At 36.4% G+C, this 20,218-nt stretch overlaps 1 protein-coding gene and 3 long non-coding RNA genes across 4 annotated transcripts in view; all 4 read left to right on the top strand.

The window, feature by feature from the left end:
• Nucleotides 1-3,801: 3,801 nt before the first annotated feature.
• On the top strand, nucleotides 3,802-5,577 carry LOC126616771 (uncharacterized). Its single transcript, XR_007621252.1, has 2 exons — nucleotides 3,802-3,945; nucleotides 4,051-5,577. It is a non-coding gene; the product is annotated as an uncharacterized LOC126616771 (long non-coding RNA).
• A 5,461-nt stretch (nucleotides 5,578-11,038) lies between these two features.
• The window catches only part of LOC126616770 (uncharacterized), a 10,743-nt gene continuing 1,563 nt past the window's right edge, over nucleotides 11,039-20,218 (top strand). The window contains exons 1-2 of the long non-coding RNA XR_007621251.1: nucleotides 11,039-11,769; nucleotides 19,810-20,218. The exon at nucleotides 19,810-20,218 is cut by the window's right edge and continues 1,027 nt beyond it. This is a non-coding gene — a long non-coding RNA (uncharacterized LOC126616770). The remainder of the gene's footprint in view (nucleotides 11,770-19,809) is intronic.
• Nucleotides 12,167-12,803, top strand: LOC126616768 (uncharacterized). Its single transcript, XR_007621249.1, has 2 exons — nucleotides 12,167-12,271; nucleotides 12,416-12,803. It is a non-coding gene; the product is annotated as an uncharacterized LOC126616768 (long non-coding RNA).
• Nucleotides 14,940-17,085, top strand: LOC126616762 (putative F-box/FBD/LRR-repeat protein At4g00315). Its single transcript, XM_050284874.1, has 4 exons — nucleotides 14,940-15,068; nucleotides 15,310-16,204; nucleotides 16,416-16,541; nucleotides 16,624-17,085. The coding sequence occupies exons 2-4, from the start codon at nucleotides 15,317-15,319 to the stop codon at nucleotides 16,897-16,899; spliced, it is 1,290 nt and encodes a 429-aa protein (XP_050140831.1). The 5' UTR covers nucleotides 14,940-15,068; nucleotides 15,310-15,316; the 3' UTR covers nucleotides 16,900-17,085.

Here is a 20,218-nt window from a genome sequence, read left to right as displayed (position 1 = left end):
TTATGTGCATCTATCATGAATTTATATATCCATAACAAATTCAATTTCATATCATTTCAATTTTGATGTCCAAAAGAAACTTTAGTAGTCAAATTTCATCCTCTAAACCGACATCATAGTTCAAATTGAAAAGATTTTCAAGCATAAGACTTAAACAATGCGTACCTTAGCAATCCTTGATTAACCTTCATGGGTCCAATACTTTGCATCAACAAGTCTCATAAAGAGATACAAAATACATCATGATGCAACCGATTTCCATGCCTTCAAACCACAACCTTTTATGAGGCTCATTGTGGAAATATTTGTCACTAATGGCATGGAACTTTATCCCAATAAACTTCATGAAACTAAATTAATTTACACCTGTAGGCAAGAAAATTAACTAGTTTCTAGTACTAGATTTTATGTCACAAAAGTTCCTTCATGAAAAACTTCAACACCTGTAGGCAAGATGAAGGTTTTCACAACTTATGTGAAATAAAACCCATACTATGCCATCTTAATTAAACTAAAAGAAATAATCCACACCTGTAGGCAAGAAGATTATCTCTTTTATTCTAATTAAGATGCAAAGTTGACCGAAGTAACTCAAAAACACAGTCTCATCGTCAACTAAGCCATTGCGGCTTGCTTAGTTGAAATGGCATTGATCAACTCCGCCCTGAAACGATACAAGATGTCACATGAATTAATTAACTGTAAGTGACAAAATTATGATAACTTGATTCGAGCTTCAAGTCTTGCCAACAAATGGCACTAATTCCTTCATGACTCCCTTTGACATTATATTAATCTCAAGAAACCTGACAGCATACTTGAAAGAGATTAATCACATATAGAACAAATTTTATTCCACCAAAAGAATGTCAATACTTATCATTATGGAGTCAATTGTTTGAATTAGAAATACTTTATGCAATGCAAAAAAAAAAACAATACATTCCTTTAATTTAAAAACTAAATTGCTCAAATATATATCAAACGGGTTCCTTTCCTTTTATATATTTCTTTCCGTAGTACAAAACTACTAAACATAGCATTAAAATCATGCATTAGCTTTGCAAATACCAAGTTAAATAAAAGGAACAACCAAAATTATTTTCTTCCATAGAAAACATCTCCAATATATGCCCTACATTAGCCTTGAAAAGTTTCTTTTCTTCTCCCCTTATGGCACATAAAAATTTACTAATTAAAACACTGTTTAAATTCTTTAGGCATAGGAAAAACCACAAACAATAATACATGTTTGAAAATCCATGCTTATCAATTTAGTCACATACTTTGAATGACATACATACCTCATGCCTTCATATGTTCACCACTTCTTTATAAACATATTTATAATCACATGACCAACCACAATTCTCATATAAATAGATAAAATACAAACGAGAATTGTCACATAATTACTACAAACCTCATTCTATTTGTATAATGTCCTTGTTCTTGCCACTGAATGCTTTCTGTCATTCTCAGTCAATTCACAAGTTATGCATCAATTTCATAATTAATTAGTCATGTACAATTGACTATACTGAGATATGAAAGCAAAATTGTAGACAAAACTAATTTGATTAGTCATGCAAATTCCTTATGGAGTTAATATCATTATAAACTGTACTTGAATTAATCCCCAATCATACTTAAGTGCTAGTATACTGCATTACTAATCAACACATTTGTGTCTTTATATAAGAACATCTCAAGCTTAAAGCAATATAAGACGACCCAATCCCTTTAATAAAACATGCCATATGTCAATTTTGCTATATGTTTGCAAAACTTAAAATTTTAATCCATATTGATTACTTCCCACAGCAAACAATTACATGGCAATTCAATTCAGTATATATATATATATATATATGTCCCATACCTGACGAATTTTATTTACCCATGGAGATCAGAGGCAATAAAGGATTTGGGGTGTTTTCCAAAACCAGTCCGTGAGGCATCTGAGGGGTTGCTTAGTGTCCCCTTTGCTTCTGCCCAACTTTGGAAACTGCAGCTTGTTGTTGAAGGCCAGCCAATAGGCTCATACATGTACTACTAACAAGATATATATGCACATATGTATGCTTTTGGGTATGCTTTAAAAATTCAACTTTTCCCAGACATACTAATTTCCACAGATTTGGTCTATTCGTCAAGGAGCCCCCATCTAAAACTTTTAACATTTGGAGCAAAAATTACTTAACGATCTGCTGCTAGTTAAAAGAAACTGTAAAACACTTGTTTAAACGAGGAGACCAAAAGGAAAGGTTATACCAGGATTTCATATGCCAATGTATATATATGAACCTCCCCATCGAACTTGCTGATGTACAGGGACCTCAAAATTTTGAGAATACATCGACAATACATAGTAAAACATTCCAGCCAAAATATTAGCATGAAAATAGAAGTAGAAAATTTGAAATATGCCATGGTCTTTAGTCTTAGTTAATTTAATGAACTGAGTAATCAAATTTTCTTTATCATCCTTTATCAGAACTGTTGGTGATAATAAAATTTGACTAATCAATTGATTTTTAAACTTACATGTACTTGTTTGATCAGACAATTGCTACCACTAATGCAATTGTTTCATGTCATATTAGCGTAGCAATTGTAGAGTATAATTCACATAGAATATAATTCATGGCAAACATGATACCTTTTGTAGCCAACAATTCAAAGAAATCGCAATACCCTAAATTTATAATTGCTCATTATATTTAGGGTTGACCGAATTAGTTCTAATATGACCTGATCAAACACATACGTCATAAAATTGATAAAATTAGTTCTTATTCAAACATACCAATTGCCCATTCGGATATACATGCTGCCAAAATTTATAAGAATTGGATCCATATATATTCATGACATGCTTAACTAAAACATGGTATTTAATGTACCTACATGCTCGACAATAAGCAGCACATCACTTATACAACTATATCTTAATCTTATCACCAATTTGAGCTTTCAAGGATCCAATTAAATATATACACCAACCAAAGTACAATATCATAGGTCATCATGAAGAATAACTCAATGAGACAAACCGTTTTGCTTTGGTAGATGACTCTGTTTTGCTCGCTAAGTGGAGGGGACTTCTTCAGTTTTCCAATGTAAGGTCAGAACAAATATAACATGCTCACAAAAATTTAAGAACAACATCAACGGCACGTGTGATTAGTAGACTTTCAATGTTTATCCAAATATCAGTTACTGATTAAGTTGTTTGCTTTCAGTCTCTAAAATCAACTTTTCTTAATAGGTTTTAATCATATAACCAAAAGCTCTGATACCAATTGTTAGCCTTATAAGGTTATACAATTAAAACACAAACGAAGAGTGACTGACCTGATTCCAATGGTAGTTACCGAAGATGCAGTAGCCATGCAAGCAAGACGTCATCGATAAAACTCCAATCTTTATGTTTGCCATGACAAACAGAAACACCAACTCTTCTGTAAACTCCTAGCTTTATGACAATGCTCTATGGGAAGCCTTAGTTGTCGTGTCTAGGGTTAGCAGGGACCGGTGTTTATATACTAGCCAAAAAGTCTTAGATTCCGTCCATAAGGGAAAACTAAAACTCTCCTTTCTTGGCTCTCAAGTAAAATATCATAATCATATATTATTAAGGATTCCATCAATCCTATTTCCAATATAAGACACCTTATATAGGATTGATATCTTTAAGAGATCAAATCACAATTAACATTATTCTCCAATATTACATTCCTATTACATATAGTAGACCACTTAAAGGTTGATTTATATTGGATAAATCCAACATGAACTTGATCTTAATCTTTAGGATTACAGTGACATGAGTTTTGAATTGCCTGAAAGCCTCTCATTGTCCAGAACACTGGAGGTTTTGAAGGTGGCGTCAAGGTTTACTTCCTATGCTTTCTTGAGTCTCAAGGGCTTACGAGTGTCAAGGTACAATTTTTTGATGATTCAGTAGCAAAGCTTTTTTCTGGTTTCCCATAAGGTAATATTTCATTTCAGCATAAACTTTTGTTTGATCAATATTCTTTCTTGCAGGCTTTGTATATGCCCACTTTTCAAAATCTGATCCAATTGGAGCTTGTTCTTAGTGCTCGCAATTATTGGGAGTTTCTAACAGGGTTCTTCGTGCTCACGCTTATTTTGTTTGATCAATGTTGATCGTTCTAGTCAGAATAAAACGAAGACTGAACAAAATTTCACTCATTAACTCACAAATTAACATACTGTCAACCAAGAAACAAAAATCTGTCGGCTCACTTCAATACAAATCCTCCCTTTTCCCATTAACGAAAAAAATTAAAAATAAAAATTTGAGCCAGTTATGGTGATGAAGAGTGGCTATATTTTGTTTCTTCACTCACTTTCAAATCTAAAACCTTGTTGATTTGTATATATTTTGTTTGTCTGAAAGTATCAGATTATTAATACAACAAGTGACGAATGAGAATTGCTATCTACATATGCCGTTTTAATTATTGTCTTTTAATCTTTTTCAACTCTTTCAATTCAACGGTCGAAAATTAAGAAGCATGCGTGGAAAGTAAAAAAGAGTATATGGACACCACCATTCCCAAAAAGAGAATTCAAAACGAGTCAACATATGAAGTGTCATGGTTCGAGGAACCACCGGACATCATCATGGACATTTTACTAGAGGATATTTCTAGTTAATGTGGCTGGTTTTATAATTTTATTTCCTTGAGGATAGCTAGGTTGCCTTATGTTGATTGTGCGGGGCGCTCTTTTCCCTTGAACCGGGTTGAAATTTCCGACAGGGCTTTTATCGAGGCCCCTTATGCACACTATCCTCAAGTTTTGTACGTTTTCCCTTGATCAATGAATATTGTACTGTTTCAAAAAAACGAGGCAACATATTTACTGCTCTTTGTGGTAATTAATCATTACGATCTATTAAGTTATTAACTTTTGGACTCTGTAAATTCTCAATGAGTGTGTGGAAAGTTTCTCTCTCTGTAAAATCTGACTATCCGAGTCCAGAGATTCCAGACTCTTGATTTTCTCTGCAATCAATTCAAAAATGTTTCGTTTGCTCGGTCATCTTAGAAGCTCTTATCAGGTACTACTCTTCTTAACCTGTTTGCTTCTTTAATCTCTTCGCTTCCTTGGAATTACTTTATTGTATCGTGAACTTACATATATATAGGTCTAAATGTTTTGCATGCATTTTTCGTTGCTTAAGTTTGTCTTTAAAAGCTTTTATGTTATCAAAGGTACAACAGAAAAGTGATCTCATTAATGTTTTTTATTAGCCATCAGGGTACATACCAATGGGTTCGACATCGAAGTGTCAAGAGTGAGTTGATAGGATCAGTGAATTGCCAAATTCACTTCTTTGCCACATACTTTCATTCTTTCCGATATTAGATGCTGTGCAGACTACAATTCTGTCAAGACGATGGGAGAACTTATGGACTCCTCTTCCCAAACTTGAATTTGATGATGATTGTTTTCCTTATTCATGGATTGAATCCAATCGTTTTTTAACATTTGTTGATCGTGTACTTTCCCTTCATGACTTATCAGACATTCAAAAATTCAGTATTGAACTTTATAGGTGTTGAAAAAGCTCTAGTGAACCAACACCGGATCATTTAACTCTTATTTATAATTGGATCTGCACTGCTATTAGGCACAATGTTGTTTATCTTGATCTTTATCTTGGTCTTTGGGATTGCTGTGAAATGAGTATTGAGTTGACTCAAAGCTCCTTCTTGTGCAAAACACTAGAGGTTTTGAAGGTTGTCATCAAATTTTATTACTTGTTCTCCTCCTACATCAGGCTGTTTCCCGAGTCTCAAGGTCCTAATTGTCCAGGTAGAGGATCTTGATGATTCAGTGGCAACTGCAAAGCTATTTTCTCATTGCCCTGTACTTGAAGATTTGAATATAGATGTAATTCCAAATGCTTATGCTTCAAATGTCAACATATCTGCACCTAGATTGTGTTGAATTCTAATCCAGTCTTGGGCCAAGTCCAGCCCATGCTGAAAAGGCAACACAATTGATGGTGCATGCTTGAATATGCTAGACAATTCTAGCATTCTTTGTCGGCAAAAGTAGCTGGAAAATTCCAGCAATCTAAGTCAGTTATCCACCTAAATATCTAAGCTAAAGAATATACTAGAAGGTAGTGTATGGATATTGCAAAGCCTATGTCGGTTGCATGCATAATAAGTAGCTAGAATGATCTAGCAATGTCCAATGTCGGCAAACATGCCTATAAATATAGGTATGTGTGTGTGTTGTGAAGTAAGAAGCAAGAAGAAGTGAGAGCAAGTAAGAGAGCAAGAAGTGTGAGAGTGTGAGAATGTTTGAGTGTTTCCTCTTGTACTAAGTTTGTGTGAGAATAAAAATTTTTGTATAACACTTTGAGTGTTCTTTCTCTTGCCTATCAATTCCGCTGCATTTCATTCTTCTTTGTGAGATAAACATCTCCAAAGTAGTGAAGCCTTTTTAAGTCCCAACAAAGTGGTACCAGAGCTATGGCTAGCAACGCTATGGCAGCCTTCCAAGTTCCAGTGCTCGACAACAACAACTTCGATAATTGGAGTATCAAAATGAAGGCCCTTTTGGGAGCACATGATGTCTGGGAAGTCGTGGAGAAAGGCTACACTGAGCCAGAAGATGAAGCTACTCTGTCCCAACCCTAGAAGGAGAATTTGAAAGATTCAAGAAAGAGAGACAAGAAGGCTCTCTACCTCATCTACCAAGCATTAGATGACAATGGCTTTGAGAAAGTCTCAAGTGCAACCTCTGCCAAGCAAGCATGGGAGAAGCTTCAAACCTCTTACAAAGGAGCCGAACAAGTGAAAAAGGTTCGTCTTCAAGTACTAAGAGGTGAGTTCGAATCTCTACAAATGAAAGGGTTTGAATCAATCTCTGATTATTTTTCAAGAGTCTTAGCCATTTCCAATCAATTAAAAAGAAACGGAGAAAAGTTAGAAGATGTTAGAATTATGGAGAAGATACTACGCTCGTTGGACCCCAAGTTCGAGCACATTGTCGTAACGATTGAAGAAACAAAGAACTTGGAAGAAATTAGTATAGAGCAATTAATGGGTTCGCTACAAGCATATGAAGAGAAACATAAGAAGAGGCAAGGGAATGATGAGCAGCTCCTCAAGACGCATGTCCAACCAAAGAAGAAAGAAGAAAGCTTGGACAACGAGAGAAGCCAGTACGAAAGAAGTCGTGGTCAAGGTCGTGGACGTGGACATGGACGTGGACGTGGTTGGAACTTCAACAACCATAACAACTACGAAAGAGGAGGAAGCTCAACAAAAGGTCGTGGAAGAGGGTGCTCAAACTTGAGGTATGAAAAATCTCAAGTTCAATGCTACAATTGTCAAAACTTTGGGCATTTTGCTTGGGAATGTAGAGCTCCAAGCAACAGGCTTGATGAGAAGGTCAATTATGTGAAAGAAGAGAAAGAAGATAATAGCGTTGTGCTACTAGCATGCCAGAACAATGATGGAGACCAAGACTATACATGGTACCTTGACACTGGTGCTAGCAACCACATGTGCGGAAGAAGAAGCATGTTCGTAGAGCTCAAAGAATCAGTGAGTGGCAATGTTTCTTTTGGAGACGAATCCAAAGTACCTATAAAAGGAAAAGGTAACATCCTTATTCCCTTGAAAAATGGCGGTCACTAATTAATTTCAAATGTCTACTACGTGCCCAATATGAAAAGCAACATTTTGAGTTTGGGTCAACTCTTAGAAAAAGGTTATGATTTTCATACGAAAAATTATATCCTTTTTCTTAGAGATGACAAAGGAAGATTAATTGCCAAGGCGAAAATGTCAAAGAATAGGATGTTTCCCATGAACATTCAAAACGATGTTGCAAAGTGTCTCAAGATATGTTACAAAGACATATCTTGGCTTTGGCATCTTCGTTTTGGGCATCTTAACTTTGGGGGATTGGAGTTATTATCTAAGAAGGAGATGGTGAGAGGCTTACCGTGCATCAGCCACCCTGATCAAGTTTGTGAAGGATGTTTACTTGGGAAACAGTTTAGGAAAAGCTTTCCAAAGGAGTCGACCACAAGAACCCAGAAGCCACTTGAGCTCATTCACACCGATGTGTGCGGCCCAATAAAACCAAGCTCTTTGGGTAAAAATAATTATTTCCTTCTCTTTATTGATGATTTTTCAAGGAAAACCTGGGTGTATTTCTTGAAGCAGAAATCAGAAGTCTTTGGAGCATTCAAGAAGTTCAAAGCCACTGTAGAAAAAGAAAGTGGTTGCAAGATCAAAGCCACGAGAACTGATCGAGGAGGAGAATTCACTTCGAATGAATTTCAAGAGTTTTGTGAAGCAAATGGAATTCGTCGACCTTTGACAGTTCCAAGATCCCCTCAACAAAATGGTGTGGCGGAAAGAAAAAATCGAACTATCCTCGACATGGCTCGAAGTATGCTCAAAAGTAAGAGATTGCCTAATGAGTTGTGGGCAGAAGCGGTAGCATGTGCTGTCTACCTATCCAATCGGTCTCCAACAAGAAGTGTGTGGGGAAAGACTCCACAAGAAGCATGGAGTGGAAGAAAGCCAGGTATCTCCCATCTAAGAGTTTTTGGAAGCATAGCCCATGTACATGTACCAGACGAGAAGAGAACCAAACTCGACGACAAAAGTGAGAAGTTCATCTTCATCGGCTATGACTCAAATTCAAAAGGCTACAAGTTGTATAATCCAAACAATGGGAAGACGGTGATCAGTCGAGACGTGACGTTCGACGAAGAAGGAGAATGGGATTTTGGCTCTCATACAAGTGATCTCAGCTTTTTTTTCCTCAATTTGAAGAAGAGAATGAACAAGGGACGATGGGGAAAGTAAGAGAGGTTCAACAAGAATCCACTACTCCACCTGCTTCACCAACATCAACCAATCATGGTAATTCACCAACATCAGCATCAGCATCATCAAGTGAGAGTCTAAATGAAAGAGAAGTACCACGCACAAGAAGTCTACGAGATCTCTATGAGGTAGCTGAAAGACTTGATAATCCTACACTTTTCTGTCTCTTTGCTGATTGTGAACCAGTTGACTTCTAAGAAGCAGTGCAAGATACTAAGTGGAGGAAAGCAATGGATGAAGAAATTGAAGCAATCCAGAAGAATGATACATGGGAACTCGTTATTCTTCCGAAAGGACACAAAGCCATCGGAGTCAAGTGGGTGTACAAGACAAAGAAAAATGCCAACGGAGAGGTCGAAAGATACAAGGCGAGACTAGTGGCGAAAGACTATAGTCAAAGAGCCGGAATCGACTATGATGAGGTATTTGCACCCGTTGCTCGTTTGGAAACTATACGATTACTAATTTCTTTGGCAGCTCAAAACAAATGGAAGATTCAACAAATGGATGTGAAGTCTGCTTTCCTAAATGGAGTCCTTGAAGAAGAAGTCTACATTCAGCAACCGTCAGGCTATGAAATCAAAGGGCATGAAGACAAAGTTCTGAAGCTGAAAAAAGCCCTCTATGGGTTAAAACAAGCGCCACGAGCATGGAATAGTCGCATCGACAAGTATTTCCAAGAAAACAACTTCATCAAGTGCCCTCATGAACATGCTCTCTACGTCAAAGTCAAAGATGAAGATATTCTGATTGTGTGCTTATATGTGGATGATCTAGTCTTCACTGGAAGTGATCCAAGCATGTATGAAGAGTTCAAGAGAGTGATGACCAAAGAATTCGAGATGACCGACATCGGGTTGATGGCATACTACCTAGGCATTGAAGTCAAGCAGAACGAAGAAGGTATTTTCATCTCTCAAGAAAGCTACACAAAAGAGATACTGAAAAAGTTCAAAATGGACGACTGCAAGCCCATAAGCACGCCCGTGGAGTGCGGAGTCAAACTAACTAAGCATGACGAAGGAGAGAGTGTAGATCTAACATTTTTCAAAAGTCTAGTTGGAAGCTTGCGTTACTTGACTTGCACAAGACCAGATATTCTCTATGCCGTCGGATTAGTCAGTCACTACATGGAGAATCCCACAACTACACATTTGAAGACAGCCAAAAGAATTCTTCGATACCTTAAAGGTACTATTAATTTTGGCTTGTTCTATTCAAGTTCTGATAACTACAAACTTGCTGGATATAGCGACAGTGATTGGGCAGGAGATTCCGACGATAGAAAAAGCACTACTGGATTTGTATTCTTCATGGGAGACACTGCATTCACATGGATGTCAAAGAAGCAACCGATTGTCACTCTCTCTACCTGCGAAGCTGAATACGTAGCTGCTACCTCTTGTGTCTGTCATGCAATCTGGCTGAGAAACTTGCTAAAAGAATTAAGCATGCCACAAGAAGAACCAACAGAGATCTATGTCGACAACAAGTCTGCAATAGCCCTAGCAAAGAATCCAGTATTCCATGACAGGAGCAAGCACATAGATACTCGTTATCACTACATAAGAGAGTGCACTGCAAGAAAGGATGTGCAAGTGGAATACGTGAAATCTCAAGACCAAGTCGCCGACATATTCACCAAGCCACTCAAACAAGAAGACTTTCTCAGACTGAGGAACTCAATCGGCGTCACAAGACAAGATTAAGGGGGGATGTTGAATTCTAATCCAGTCTTGGGCCAAGTCCAGCCCATGCTGAAAAGGCAACACAATTGATGGTGCATGCTTGAATATGCTAGACAATTCTAGCATTCTTTGTCGGCAAAAGTAGCTGGAAAATTCCAGCAATCTAAGTCAGTTATCCACCTAAATATCTAAGCTAAAGAATATACTAGAAGGTAGTGTATGGATATTGCAAAGCCTATGTCGGTTGCATGCATAATAAGTAGCTAGAATGATCTAGCAATGTCCAATGTCGGCAAACATGCCTATAAATATAGGTATGTGTGTGTGTTGTGAAGTAAGAAGCAAGAAGAAGTGAGAGCAAGTAAGAGAGCAAAAAGTGTGAGAGTGTGAGAATGTTTGAGTGTTTCCTCTTGTACTAAGTTTGTGTGAGAATAAAAATTTTTGTTTTGTGTGAGAATAAAAATTTTTGTATAACACTTTGAGTGTTCTTTCTCTTGCCTATCAATTCCGCTGCATTTCATTCTTCTTTGTGAGATAAACATCTCCAAAGTAGTGAAGCCTTTTTAAGTCCCAACAGATTGAAGGCCTTAACAAAATCGTTGAACACTAACTATAATGAAAAGGACGGCGATTTTGTCCGTTTTTATATTGATGCTCCAAATCTGGAAAAGTTATCCATTGCGGCTGCCAATTCTCTCTTATTTTTGTTGGAAATTCAAATCAAATCAGGTTGTAAATGGCAGCTGCTAGCTGTTAGTTTCTTTACAGGTTGTATTCACACTTGCTGCAACTACAAAGACTAAAGTTTCCTCCATGTGCCAGCTGAAAGTGTGTTCAAAGACAGCAGCTGTGTGCTGCCATGTGATGTGCTAGCCGAAACTATGTTGATTGCAAGCTGGAAAGATAGCTGCACATGTGTGCCAGACTGTCCAAAGTTCATATGATCTGTTTGTGTGTGCTATTGTGTTTATTTTATTAAAAGCACTTGAGTGGTCCTTCATTTTCTGCTTGTATAAATAAGCCTCCCGTAAGGCTTTAGGATGAGTCTCTGATTTGTCATTCCATTTCAGAAGTGTGTTTGCAAATTGTTTTAAATATATCAAAGTGCATTGTTTGCCGAAGCTTGTAGCTTCCCTCCTTTCTCTATTTCTTTGTCCAATTTTATTGAGAGTGCAAAGTGAGAGGTGTGATAGAGTTTGTAAACTTATTACCCATATATTTTGGTATTGAGTTAGTAAACTTCTCAATACCAACAATTTTGGTTTGGAGAGTGAAAAATCTCTAGTCGAAGAAACAGTTTATTTCAGGAGTATAGTTGAATATTCTTCCGCCATTGATGACTGTGCAACTAAGTTTCTAGCAGGAATTTCTAATGTTAGAATCTATCTCTTACGGTTTCAATTTTTGAGGTAACTATACCCTAGGTTTCTTTCCCCTGCTTACCATTTTTCTTTTTCTTAAAACTTTGTTGCTCTTATTGTTCTTTCATTTATACCAAACTTAATTGTGGTTGTGACTGGAAGCTTTTCTGTTTAATTTTGGAACGTTGCGATTCAAATAATTTGTTATATATATTGCTTCGTGTTTGCCTACTTTTGAAAATCTGATTCAACTCGAGCTGAATTTTAATGGTCGGAAGATCAAAGATACTGTCATTCAGAGGCTTATGCCACTCATCATCCATTGGTGAGTTTCTTACAGGATTTCTGAAGAGTTCCCCTGTCTTGAAACATTTTGAGTTTCATAATGTACTTTCTCTTATGCAGCATGATCTAATATGTGACTCTTAACAATTCTTATTTTAACTGTTCTTTAAAATAAAATTGGCAGGACAACAAATGGTTTGAGGAACATGAGCATAAATGGAATGTGAGCAATAATCCACCAGACATCGTGCCTCTTTGTTTGTTGTCACATCTCCAGACCATCTCCATAAGGTGTTTCAAGGGTCAGCGAGATGAGATGGAAGTTGCTAAATACTTTTTGAAGAATGGCAAAGTTTTAAATAAGATGACTATTCATACACTTCTCCTAGAACACATAAATTTTTGTGTTCGGAAGATGAGATGTGCAGGAAAATCTCAACATTTGAAAAGGGTTCAATGACTTGTCAAGTTGAATCTGTAAAGATGGGTGATAGATACTAGAGGGGGTCAAAGGACGTGTTATTACTGCTAAACAATTTTCTCTGTTGATTGAAGATGCTCTTTTTCTTGTGGATTTCTTTTTTACTTTGATTTTACTTATTTAACATTCTAGCATGTAGTGTATTCATCAGTTAGTAGATAAATTATTGATACTGAGCAGCGTAGTTTTTCGATTGTTGAACTCCAAGCTTCCTCGATGAATAATATCATCTGTAATATCATTTGTTCATTGTATGTTCTTCTATATTAGTTATCGTCATTGGTTCGACACAGGAAGTTATGACTGGTAATCTCACAGGGAGGAATGCTGCTGAATAATTCATGCACTTGTAAGTTTGGAACAATAATCTTTGTATTCAGAATAAGAATCACAAACTCTTCAGTTTGTTTACTCAGTCAATAACTCTTACCCAGTGGAACTTGTGTTCAGGTTATATGAATTTTGAATGTTTGTTGTAATCAGAATTAGTTACACCGTTTGAATTTTGAATTGTAAACTTGTAAATAGGTTTTTGAAACCCTAATGTAATCTGAAATCATTATAAATAGATTGCACCGTACGGTGTTGAGGGCAAGTAATTACAGTGAAAAACCTTAGTTCTTCTTTAAACTTTCCTGATAGTAGGGGTGGGTTCGGTTCAAATCGGTTCAGTTTTTTGCCAAAACCGAAACCAAACCGAAATTTCGATTCTGTTCAAATTTTTTTCAATTTGGTTTTTTCCCGTCCGGATTCGGTTTTTTGTTTTTTTTTCAAAAAATGAAAAACATTGAAATTCTAAATTTTAATATATCCAACACAATCATAATATAAGCATTCTAACTAGAATCAAAGACAAAGAAAATAAACGTTTAAAGTTGAACTAAAATCATCAATCAAGTTTTCCAAAGTCCAAACTAATAACTTCACAACACAAAAATCGTACAAATGACTTAGAAAAGTTAAATTGTATGATGTTATTCAAAGATCAGGGCTGTTTGCTTGTAACTGCATGTTGACAACTTGATTAGTAAAAGTAATGCGTGGGTGGATTTATTTAGCGTGTGTTGGATTTTTTTCCATCACAAATTACCCAAGTAATCTACCCAAAATAAATGTTTATGGATTATGTTACATGTTATATGAGAGTAGATTTGGAAAAGAAAGCTGGGGCAGAAGTAGATAGTGCTATGGAGATAAATGTAGGTACTTCAGGAGGAGGTTTGGTTCCGGAACCTTATATGGGGGAGAAATAATATGTAGGGTTTAGAGTTTTTATAGACCATTTTTTTAATATTTTGAGCTTAAAGTTTGGCAACACATTGGGTTTAGCACATTTTAACTTACAAATTGGGTTTAGAAAATAATATCCAAAACAAATAATTAAATAAAAAAATTAATTTAATTAATTTGGTTTGGTTCGGTTTGGTTCGGTTTCTAGATCACTAAAATCGAACCGAACCAAAAGAATTTGGTTCAGTTCTGTTTTTTCGTTCGGTTCAATTTTTTCGGTTTCGGTTTAGTTCGGTTTTCGGTTTTTTGAACCCATCCCTACCTGATAGCAATAGTTTTATAGAGAGTAAACTGTCAATTTCCCCCTTGAACTTTCAACTAATAGTTTTACAAACTACCGATCCCCCCTTGAACTTTCACCTAACTTTCGATTCATCCCCTAAACTTTTAAATTGGAAGGTCAATGACTTAAACTAAAATTTTTGGCCAATTTCCCCATGTTAAATGAAAACATGTGCACAACATGTGAGGGTAGTTTGGTGAAAGTTAAGCGGAAAAATCGACAGCTTACTCTTTTATAGATTAGTGTGAAATATTATTTACAATAATAAAATAAAAGTTAGCAGCTGAAAGGGGTCTAGGTGGTGATTTTACACAAGACATATTTGTCGACTTGCCTCCTAAAATTGTATGAAGCTACCAATTTCTCATATGAATTTTAATTTTAGCCGATTACTCGGTGAACCCAAAAGGTCGTACTCAGTGCACAAGGCTCCCGCTTTACGCAGGGTCTGGGAGAGGTGAATGTCGGCTAGCCTTACCCCCATTTATGGAGAGGCTGCTCCTAAATCTCGAACCCGAGACCTACAACTCATGGACGAAGACACTTGCCATCGTACCAAGTGCTACCTCTTCGGTGAACCCAAAAGGTAATTGACTAAAATTGAAGATCAAAGGGAAATTGGCAGCGGCAATACAAGTTCAAGCAAATCAACAAATACCTCTTTACACAACGCTGATGGGAGTGCTTCTCTTCCTCCTCCTGCGGCTCTCACTTTCTTAGATTATCCCATTATTTCTCAGCTGCCGATCGGAATTTTACTGTTCACCCAGAAACTCACATCAGGTACTTCACTTCACTCCTTAACTTTCTCACTTCCTTACCGTTGATCTGTCTGGTTACCGAGAAAACTGAGAAAATAATAGAGGGAATAGAAAATCTAAAGTCTTACCCTTTAGTTTTGATTCGCTAATATTTTCCTCTTTAGATTATGAAAGAAAAAAAAAGGGCGGAAATAAAGTTTTTCATTTTCATATTTAATTGAAATTCAAGGTCTTTGAATTTGCAATGTAATCAAAATTTTTAGGGTTCAAATGGCTTTGAAAAGTAAGAGCCGATCTGGTGATAGGATCAGTGAATTACCCGTCGAAGTTCTTCGTCACATACTTTCTTTCCTTCCAACGAAATATGCTGTCAGGACCAGCTGTTTGTCTACCAAGTGGAAGAATATATGGGCTTCTGTTCCCATCCTTAACTTCCACCATGAATATTTTTCTGGAGATGCTGGATTTTCGATGTTTGTTGAACGTGTACTTTTCATGCGTGATTCATCAGACATTCAGAGGTTCAGTCTTTGTTGTCGCCAGATTCAGGATTTTTCACGTGTTGATGGTTGGATTCGCACGGCTATTAGGCGTAATGTTGTTGAACTTTCCATTTCTGCGATCTTTGATCGTCTCAGGATTTATGAGTTGCCTAAAAGCCTTTGCATGTGCAAAAGTCTGATGTTTTTGGAGCTACTGTTAAACTTTACTATCAAAGTTCCTACATCCGGGTGTTTTCCAAGTCTGAAGTACCTCTGTGTTATGTTATTTGGCATGGCTGATAAGGATTCGATGAATAGGCTTTTTTCTCAATGCCCTGTACTCGAAGTTTTAACTATAAAAGCAGTTTCAGGGATACGTCATGTAGTCTTGGACATCAACATTTCAGCTCCTGAACTGAAGATGCTAACAATTTATTTGGGCGCAGGAGCTTTGCACAATCTTTTTATTAATGCCCCAAAGCTTGAAAATCTATATCTCTGTGACAACCGTTTGTCAAATTATGTTTTTGAGAATGTAAAATCACTAATCAAAGCGGATATAGATCTCAGTGACCAATTTGGAATTTACGATCCTGGCTATGTGAACCGTGTGACTGCACTTCTAGCCGGCATTTCCCATGTTAAATATCTGCGTCTTTCTGCTCCATCTTTTGAGGTAGTTACTCAATACTTCCGTTCTTTGTCCATTGTTTCTGATTCAGTATTTTGGCAGCTTTGCTCCCGTGATATGACTAAGTAACTAGATTTTTCGTATTTATTCTTACCTCTATTGTTGTTCGTATTTATCTTTTACTAGGGCAGAAGGCTCGTTTTTTTTTTTTTTTTTTTGGCTTTTCAATTTTGATCATCACTTTTCTTTCATGAAGGGTTGTTGTCTGCCTGCTTTCGATAGTCTGAAACACTTGGAACTGGATCTTTATGATTGCAACCTCTTCAAATCGATAAACGAGTTGCTCAAGAGATCCCTTAATCTGGAATATCTTGGTGCAAATGTAAGTGTATTTACAAGTGTGCTTTATCAACAGACAACTCTTAGATATTCTCATTTTATTCATACATTTAATAAATTGGCAGTTCAACGAATGTATTGAAGAATACTTGGAGCATCCATGGATTCAGCCAAACTTTGTGCCTAATTGTTTGTTGTCATACCTCAAGACAGTCTCCATAAGGAAATTCGAGGGACGGCAAGCTGATATGGAAGTTGCAAAGTTTTTGTTAAAGAACGGTAAAGTATTGAATAACATGACTATTGCGACAAGTGATCCTCAGTGTGCAAAGGAGGAGCTATACAAGGAATTTTGTATGTTTGAACGGGGATCAAAGACTTGTCAAGTTAAATTTATTTGAGATGCAACCTCAGGCTTTCCAGTGATCTTACTTTTGAAGTCCAATATTTTGGTTTCCAGAAGGATTATGTTATCAAAGCTGCAAATTAAATCATGATCTGAGATGCAGTTTTAGGCTTCTAAAAGATTTTATTTAAAGTTCAGTTAGTGGTTTTGAAAGGATTTGGTTTTCAAATTTGTAAAAGCACCATCTTGAACTTGAAAGGATTTTATTTAAAGTCTGTACAAGATGAATCTGTTTGCAATCGGTTGTTTTCCGTTGTAGAATTTTATTATCAACTCCGTTTACCTTCTTGAACTTAAGACTGATTTGGTTATAGTGACATGCCATGGTCAGTCCGTTCACTCTCGTATATTTGCAATGGAGAATACAAAAATACTACGGCTCCGGGCATTTTACTAAAGATCTTATGGTTAAAAAGTTCGGAGTATCTAATACTTTGCAGTGCTAAATTGGACTCGACAGCGAAAGCCGAATTATGCAATAGAAAGTAACACCAAAGAAAACCTATGGAGAGTATCCATTCATAGGTAATCACAAACTTCCAATTTCGGTGTGAAGTAAACTGTCATTAAGCACTCCTGATCGTAATTTACCGTGCCCTTTCGGCTCATTGCTTCAAGATAGGTTTAGACTAAAATTTATACAACACTACTCGAACTATTAGAGGTAAGCTCAAATAGCGCTACGTACATTTTTTTGTTTGCCGATTTACCACCAAACTCTAATTTTAACGTGGTTGGACCATCTTTGTAAGTTTATGTTAGAAATTCCCCCATAACGCATCACATGTTGAACAAATTAACGAAACTTTTTCCTCCATTCAAATTTAAGTGTAAAACTCGTCAAATATAAAATCTTAAGTGTAAGAACTTGCAATTTATATGAGTCAAATGTATGGCCTCCCAATACTACACCTTAGTACTATCTATTTTTATGTTTATAAGTTTATATGACCACCTATTACCAAAGTAGAAAGGGTATGTGCATTTGCCACGTAAAGAAATAGAATTTTTGTTAAGGTAAAGAAACAGTTTTTGGCTTGAAGCAATTGTGGTTTTCCGAAGATTTTGTGGTTTTCACTGTCTTAGGTTTTCTCTCCATTTCTCAGCTGCCAATTAGAGTTTCACCGTTCGCCAACATCTAAACAGGTACTTTTCTGGGCCATCCCAGAATCCCAGAAAGCTCATATCAGGTACTTCACTTCCCATCTTTTTTAACTTCCTTACCATCTGTTTGGTTACCAAGAAAATTGAGAAAATTATATAGAACAATCACGTCTTAACCTTTAGTTTAGATCCGCATCCATCTAATTGATATATACATGCATCCATTCTGTTCTGCTTTGATTTCTCTGTGAATTTAAGAAAACATAAATTTTACATTCGCATCTAGTTTAGAGATCTTGATAATGATTACTCAATGTGTAAGCTTTTCTCAAACTGCCCAGTACTTGAAGATTTGGCTATAGAAGGAACTCGTCGACACGGTGTATTTTTGAATCTCAACATTGATGCTCCTGAGTTGAAGAGATTAAGGATAAGTTCGGAATGTTACGACTATGAGAAAGATGGGGACAAATTTTTTTTTTTTTTGCGAAATAATTTTTTTATTTTTACTCTTAAATTATTGTAATAATTTCAAATCATCATCCCTCCCTTAATAATAATAAAATAAAAAATTACCACTAAACCGTAATACTACTATCGGTTTGTTTGTTTATAAGTTTTTATGTATAAGACCATTACGTACCAAAGTAAAAAAGGTATGTGCATTTGCCACGCAAAGAAATAGTTTGAGTAATACCATTTATCAGCAAAGTAAAAAAGGTATGTTCATTTGCCACATAAAGAATAGTTATAGGCTCGAAGCAACTGTGGTTTTTCCGATGGGAGTGCTCTTTGTAGTTTTCGCTTTCTTAGGTTTTCTCACAGTTTTATCGGCTGCCAATAAGAGTTTCATCACCGTTCACCAACCAGTAAACTGGTACTTTTCTGGGCCATCCCAGAATCCCAGAAAGCTCATATCAGGTACTTCACTTCCTAACTTTTTTAACTTCCTTATCATCTGGTTTCCCAGAATTGATAAAATTATAGAGGAATAGAAGAATCAAGTTTTAACCTTTAATTTAGATCCGCATCCATTTAATTGACATATACAATTAATGCATGCATTCTGTTCTGCTTTGATTTCTCTGTGAATTTAAAAAAACATAAATCTCATATTTCCTATGAAATATTAAGTGCTATGATCTCTTAAGCTATCCAAGTTACAACATTGGTGCCGTGTTTTTTAGTATAGCTGTACGGCATACAAATATGTTTGAAGTCATTGAAGTCAAAGGGTCGAGCGGGTGTTGAAGATAGCTAGGATCACATACTTCCATTTCTTGAAAGAAATGTTGTAAGTGTTGGAAATTCAAATAAAAACAGGTTGTCAATGGTTAAAGCTAGCTGTTAGTTCTTTCCAGGTTGTTCACCTAAAACTACAAACATCATTGTTCCCTCCATTTGTTAGCCGAAAGGTGATTAAGACAGCAGTGTGCTGCCATGTGATAGCTGAACTTCTTTTGTGTATTGCAAGAAGGAAAGCTGCATGTGTGTGTGCATCCAAAGTTGGTGCATGTGTGAAAGGGTGTAAAGATCATCCAGCCATGTGTGAAAGTGTCTAGCAGCTAGTGCTTCATAGCTGACATGTTGTATTCATTTCTGTTTTGTATAAATAGACCATCCGAATCCCACTTCCAATTTTATAAGCTTGTAAGCTTTCTTATTCCATCAGTTTGTAAACTGTTTTAGATATATCAAAGTGTTTGCTTGTTTGTCGTGCAGTTTTGTGCAACACAGAAGCTTGCTTCTTCATTTACTTATTTCTTTCTTTGTCCAATTTTATTGAGAGTGCAAGTAAGAGGTGTGATAGAGTTTGTAAACTTATCACCCACATATTTTGGTATTGAGTTAGTAAACTTTGAATACCAACAGTAAGCACCAGCATTTTGTCCAGGAGATGGAAGAACGTATGGGCTTCTCTTACCATTCTAGACTTCAGCCACACAGATCTTCCATTTCTCGTGGCTTTGTTGAGCAGGTACTATCCTTTCACAATTCATCAGTCATTCAAAAATTCTGTCTTCACAGTGATTGTCCTCCGAAATCATCAGTTCCTCTCGTTTAAAGGGTTGGATTCGCAACTGCTATTAGGCATAATGTTGATGACCTTGATCTTTCCACTGGTCGACACCAAATTTTGAAGTTGCCTCAAAGCCTTTTCACTTCCAAACACTAAAATGGTTTTGAAGCTGGGGTCAGATTTTATAAAC

This window comes from Malus sylvestris, chromosome 3 (assembly GCF_916048215.2).
Source record: "Malus sylvestris chromosome 3, drMalSylv7.2, whole genome shotgun sequence".
NCBI classification, from domain to species: Eukaryota; Viridiplantae; Streptophyta; class Magnoliopsida; order Rosales; family Rosaceae; genus Malus; species Malus sylvestris.
Note: the sequence above shows the minus strand (reverse complement) of the source record. Positions and strands in the feature narration are given on the sequence as shown.